The sequence below is a fragment of the Rhinolophus sinicus genome, linkage group LG06 (genome assembly GCF_036562045.2).
Source record: "Rhinolophus sinicus isolate RSC01 linkage group LG06, ASM3656204v1, whole genome shotgun sequence".
Taxonomy (NCBI): Eukaryota; Metazoa; Chordata; class Mammalia; order Chiroptera; family Rhinolophidae; genus Rhinolophus; species Rhinolophus sinicus.
The window spans coordinates 36,386,662-36,392,404 of record NC_133756.1 but is presented as its reverse complement, the minus strand read 5'-3'; the positions used below and the strand labels follow the sequence as shown (position 1 = coordinate 36,392,404).

At 42.9% G+C, this 5,743-nt stretch overlaps 1 protein-coding gene across 1 annotated transcript; it reads right to left on the bottom strand.

Annotated features, from left to right (window-relative positions):
• Positions 1-1,704: 1,704 nt before the first annotated feature.
• On the bottom strand, positions 1,705-5,469 carry LOC141572318 (uncharacterized). Its single transcript, XM_074337056.1, has 3 exons — positions 5,437-5,469; positions 4,568-5,279; positions 1,705-1,799 (listed from the first exon to the last, which is right to left on the bottom strand). Exons 1-3 carry the CDS (start codon positions 5,467-5,469, stop codon positions 1,792-1,794), a joined length of 753 nt encoding a protein of 250 aa, XP_074193157.1. The 3' UTR covers positions 1,705-1,791.
• Positions 5,470-5,743: the final 274 nt, after the last annotated feature.

Below are 5,743 nucleotides of genomic sequence, written 5' to 3'. Positions count from 1 at the left end.
GCGACTCGGGGGCTAAGACTCTATTAGACTGGGGGGAGTTGCGTTCCCCGCGGGGCGGAGCCAGCATGACCCAATGAGCGAAAATTCGCGACCTGGCTTCTGCTCCTCATTGGCTGACAGTGGAGGCGTTGCCCGGAGCGTCACCAGGACGGTCTTTCTCGGTGCAGACCGTGCAGTGAAGCCGAAGGCCGTATTTCCACGTGGGGTTGTTGTTGGTCCCTGCAGTCGAAATTCCCGAATCCCGGCCCTGGGTAAGCTGCCGTGCTGGTTCCTGGGAGCCACTCGGGCCGGGAGAGGTGCGGAAAGGTTGGCTTGGTATTGAAACCAAGTAACTTGTGAACCACAAAAATAGCCTCCTCTCATTGTAGCCTGTGCCTCTCCCCTTCCCGTCCTACCCTTTGTCCTGAGGGTGGTGCTGACAGATGCTAGCGATAAAGGAGATTCCTTCCAAAACCGTGGCCCAAGCTGCGAAATTTGCAGCTTGGATTCTCATTAACTGAGGGCCGCCTGCCTTTGAAGGTACACTGAACTACGCAATGACCCAGTACTTGGGCAATGATTGAAACAGGAGTGAGGGTCATATTTTTCTTAATAGTAAGCTACTATAGTGAGGATCTCCAACTCTGGCAGCCTCCTAAGAGCGACTCAAACTTGAACTTTTTTTGAAGCATTGTTATCTAAGTTTGAAACATCCAGAGAAACTCTCCCTGATGAGAAAGGTGTGTGCAAAAATGGTCCCGAAGGAGCTCATCAATGAACAAAAGCAAAGGAGAGTCAAAGTTTGCCAAGACCTTTTGGAAAGGCAAGACAATGTTTTGGGTCCTGTAATCACTGGTGATGAAACTTGGGTGTACCACTACGACCCTAAAACAAAGCATCAAAGTACACAATGGAAGTAAGCCAATTCTCCATGACCCAAAAAATTCTGTCAGTCCAAATCAAGAGTCAAAACGATGTGCTGACCTTTTTTGATATCAGAGGGATTATTCTTTATGAATTTGTACCAACTGGACAGTTAACCAAGTTTACTATTTGGAAGTGCTGAAAAGTCTGCGTGAAAAAGTTAGATCAAAACGACCTGAACTTTTTGTCAACGATTCATGGCTCTTGCATCACAACAATGCACCAGCTCAGATGGCACTGTCTGGGAGGGAGTTTTTAGCCAGTAAACAAATAACTGTATTGGAACATCCTCCCTACTCACCTGATCTGGACCCCAGTAACTTGTTTCTTTACCCAAAGATAAAGGAAATATTGAAAGGAAGACGTTTTGATGAACATTCAGGACATCCAGGGTAATATGATGACAGCTCTGATGGCCATTCCAGGAAAGAGTTCCAAAATTGCTTTGAAGGGTGGACTAGGTGCTGTCATTAGTGCATAGCTTCCCAAGGGGAGTACTTTGAAGGTGAACATAGTGATATTCAGCAATGAGGTGTGTAGCACTTTTTCTAGGATGAGTTCGTTAACTTAATTGTCAGACCCCGTATAAGAATAGATTCCAGGGAGGAACTTCCGGAAAAATGGCGGAGTGAGGAACATGATGTGAAACATACTAAGCTTAATCCTGTTAACCATTGTAGAAGGAAAAGCTGAATGGTGTCCAGGAACCAGGAGCTGCTCTGTAATTATGTTGATTAAATATTGTTGATTGAAAAAAAAAAAAAAAAAAGAATAGATTCCAGACTTCACAAACTTTGATATGAAAATCACTTACTGTACTTAGCCCCATCCAGAGCTGCCACTGCTTTTTCCAAGCAATTCCTGGTGGGGTTTCCAGAACGGCTATACTCAAAACCCTGAAGGAAAGAAGTCAGAGTTCATCCCAAGAAATCTAAATTTATTGTCAGAGTCCTGCAATGGAGAATTTTACAACTATGGGTTCCTCCACCATAATAACTTTTTTGTTATTTACATATGACGTCTTGCCATTAGAAGAATAAGTGTTGTAGCTGTAGGGGTGTGGAGGGGCTCTGAAGTCAGCCAAAATGGATTACAATTCTGTATCTGCCACTTAAGAGTTACAGGTCAACAGTTAAGTTACTTAACATCTCCTGGTCAATCTCAATTGCTGCTTATGGGAATAAAATACAGATATCTAGTTCATAAAATTGTAGCGAGATTAAAATGAGATAGTGTACAATAAAATCCTCTCCATGGTGCCTCGCACATGCTAACTACCAGATAAATGGTTGTTTTTATTACTAGCATTATCATTTTAGACTTACCTTTACCCATTTATCTGGGGACATCAGGAAAAGGGAATCACCTCAGCCACCAGAGTAAACCTAACTCTAAACTGTATTTCATTTCCTAACGAATAAGTGATGTAAGTTCTGTTTAGCATCCAAGAGGAAGTTATGAACAGGTCCTACAAATGCTCAAGGATCAGATCTTGGATCTATAAAAGTGACTCAAAAAACAGAGAGTAATTCTTGGTAAAGCAGCTCCACATAATACTTTTCTGACATTTGCATTATGTTCCTTTTATGCATATGGCACCATACTAGCTATATTCATCCAGTCATTTTATTTAATCCTCATCATCTGCTTTGAGGAAAGTGAAGCCAAATATTACAGGGAGTGTCAGAGTCAGAATTCAAACCCAGGTTTTAACCATTGACGAAAAATCCTATAATTTTCTCCCCCTGACTTCTTATAGCACATAACAAACACAACCACTCTTTACACCTTTGTTTCTGATTCAGGAGCTCCCAGTTGCTAATAATACATATTTTTAAGTTTTGTTGTTTTGTTCATTTCCTTGTTTTTGACAAACTTAGTAGACATTTTATAGGGCTCCAGATAGTCTAGTCCCCTCCTCCCACCATCACCCCCTTGATGTGACCTGCAGCTGTACTCACTAGACAGAAAAAGAGCTTGGATTCACGCGGCTACTGCCACACTAAGGTACCCCGTGTTTCCATAAATATTCACTTCAGAGATTTAACTTCGTGGGGGAAAAGAAGTATATTTCAGAGGCAAATTTCCACTCTCTTGCCTATTCAATAGCTTTCCAAATGGAACTGGATAATTAGATGCTTCTCAAATTCTATTTAGTTTTCTGATTTTTTAAAGGTATTAAGAGGAGTTTGTGGATTTTACCATCCCTGCTGCTCTCTGAAAACATCTGTTAACATCATAGCTAAATGGTTAACTTTTGTATTAAGTACTGAAGCTTGGGCTGCCACACATTCACAAAACCCTACATCAGGAAAAAACTGCATGCATGTATACAGATATTGATTCCAAAATACAGTAGTAGCTAGAAGTATCCTAAACCAGTTGTAGAAACGCCCTTAGAACTCTACCTCATAAAACAAAGGTTAAGTCTAAAAGAATTTTCCTCAGCTTAATATAGCATAACACACACTAAAAAGGTTTTTGAAGTATAAGCAACTTTTAGACATACAAAGTTCATTTAATTTTTTTCTGAACCTCAGCAACTTTTAAATACTCCAAGATCCATTAAGTATGCTACCAAAAGGGAAAAAGCTATATAATTAACAAAAAGGGCTCTCTCATAAGCCTTGCATGTCATGTATCTATGACTCTGGGTCAGTTCCTTTTCTGTAAAAAGTGTATAATACCTATCCTGCCCTTTGACCTGGTTGTTGTGAGGATCGAATGAAAAAATAGTGAAGTGAACACCACGAAATACCAAACTACTGAGCAATTATAATGTACCATACAGCTTAACATACATAGCAACAACTTCTGTGGTGGGTGTATTATTAACCCCTTACACAGGTTACGGAATTTTGCTCAAGGTCACCCAGCTCAGAAGAGGCGGTGTAAGAATTTAAATGTAGGCCCTCTACATAATCTGTGCTACTAATCACTAAACCACACTGCTTAAATGATGCAATGGGTTAGATTATTGCTAGCATTACTGGAATATGGCACAGTGTGCAGCCTAATGCCTAAAAGTGGGGTTCTAGAGCAGGGCTGAATTCAAGCTCCACCGCTTACTAACCCTGTGGCCTTTGGCTACTTACTTATCCCTAATTCTCAGGTTTTTTTCATGAGAAAAATGAGAACCTAATTCATACTAGGGTTGTTGTCAGGATCATCTGAGACAATACATGTACTACACATGATATAATACATGTAAGTATGTATCTAGCACATAGTAGGTACTCAGTAGATACAACTGAATACAGGTATTGGAAATGATCTTGATTCCAGATGAGTTATAAAATCCTAATTTTTCTAAGCTGACTCATTATACCTTTATTATACCTTTAGGCTGTTAAAAGTAATTCAAGAAGTTATGACCCTTAGTTTTTAACTGCAAATTTGCCAAAATCACATGAATTTCAGTGCAAATCTAGATGGCAAATTGGACGAAGTGTTCCTTCTAGTCCTGCTTATCAGAACAAATATGATCACTGAACCATCCAATTCAAAGCTTTACTGCAAGGAGGATTACAGGTGTAGTAAACATTCTTTTGGGCTGCCTTCCTGATGTATAAGCCATCTTATAAATTTCTTGGGAGCCTTTTTAATTTGTAAGCCGTCTCTTTTCCTGCCCAACCCTGGACCGCCCCAGGTAGACCCAGCTCACCGAGTGCCGGCCCGGAGCCCCTTGCTTGAATGTGGTGGACAGTGAGATGGGGGGCACTACAGCCATGGAGGTCCATTGCTCTGGTTCCTGGCCCACGTGGATGGCCTGCGTGGCGAAATGTTGGAACCTGGGCAGGAAACCGTGTGGGGAGACGTCTTTTTTCTGCATGCTGAGCTGCGAAGGAAGAAGAGAGGGAAAGGGCGATAAAGACAAAACTAGGAAACCGGTGCGTGAGGGCTTGAAAGAGACACAGAAGAGTCAAGCGGAAGGAAGCTAAAGAAACGCCGGATGGCCAGCAGCAAGCACACAGAACCCGGACTCCGCGACTCGGGGGCTGAGACTCTATTAGACTGGGGGGAGTTGCGTTCCCCGCGGGGCGGAGCCAGCATGACCCAATGAGCGAAAATTCGCGACCTGGCTTCTGCTCCTCATTGGCTGACAGTGGAGGCGTTGCCCGGAGCGTCACCAGGACTGTCTTTCTCGGTGCAGACCGTGCAGTGAAGCCGAAGGCCGTATTTCCACGTGGGGTTGTTGTTGGTCCCTGCAGTCGAAATTCCCGAATCCCGGCCCTGGGTAAGCTGCCGTGCTGGTTCCTGGGAGCCACTCGGGCCGGGAGAGGTGCGGAAAGGTTGGCTTGGTATTGAAACCAAGTAACTTGTGAACCACAAAATAGCCTCCTCTCATTGTAGCCTGTGCCTCTCCCCTTCCCGTCCTACCCTTTGTCCTGAGGGTGGTGCTGACAGATGCTAGCGATAAAGGAGATTCCTTCCAAAACCGTGGCCCAAGCTGCGAAATTTGCAGCTTGGATTCTCATTAACTGAGGGCCGCCTGCCTTTGAAGGTACACTGAACTACGCAATGACCCAGTACTTGGGCAATGATTGAAACAGGAGTGAGGGTCATATTTTTCTTAATAGTAAGCTACTATAGTGAGGATCTCCAACTCTGGCAGCCTCCTAAGAGCGACTCAAACTTGAACTTTTTTTGAAGCATTGTTATCTAAGTTTGAAACATCCAGAGAAACTCTCCCTGATGAAAAAGGTAGTGTGGCTTTGAAAATCTTAATTGGAGCTTCAAATATTTACCAAAAAATGCCTTCATTGCTACACAATTGATAGCAACATTCTTGTAGGAAAAAGAAAACCGTCCCCCGTCACTATTTACCACTCACCAGCAC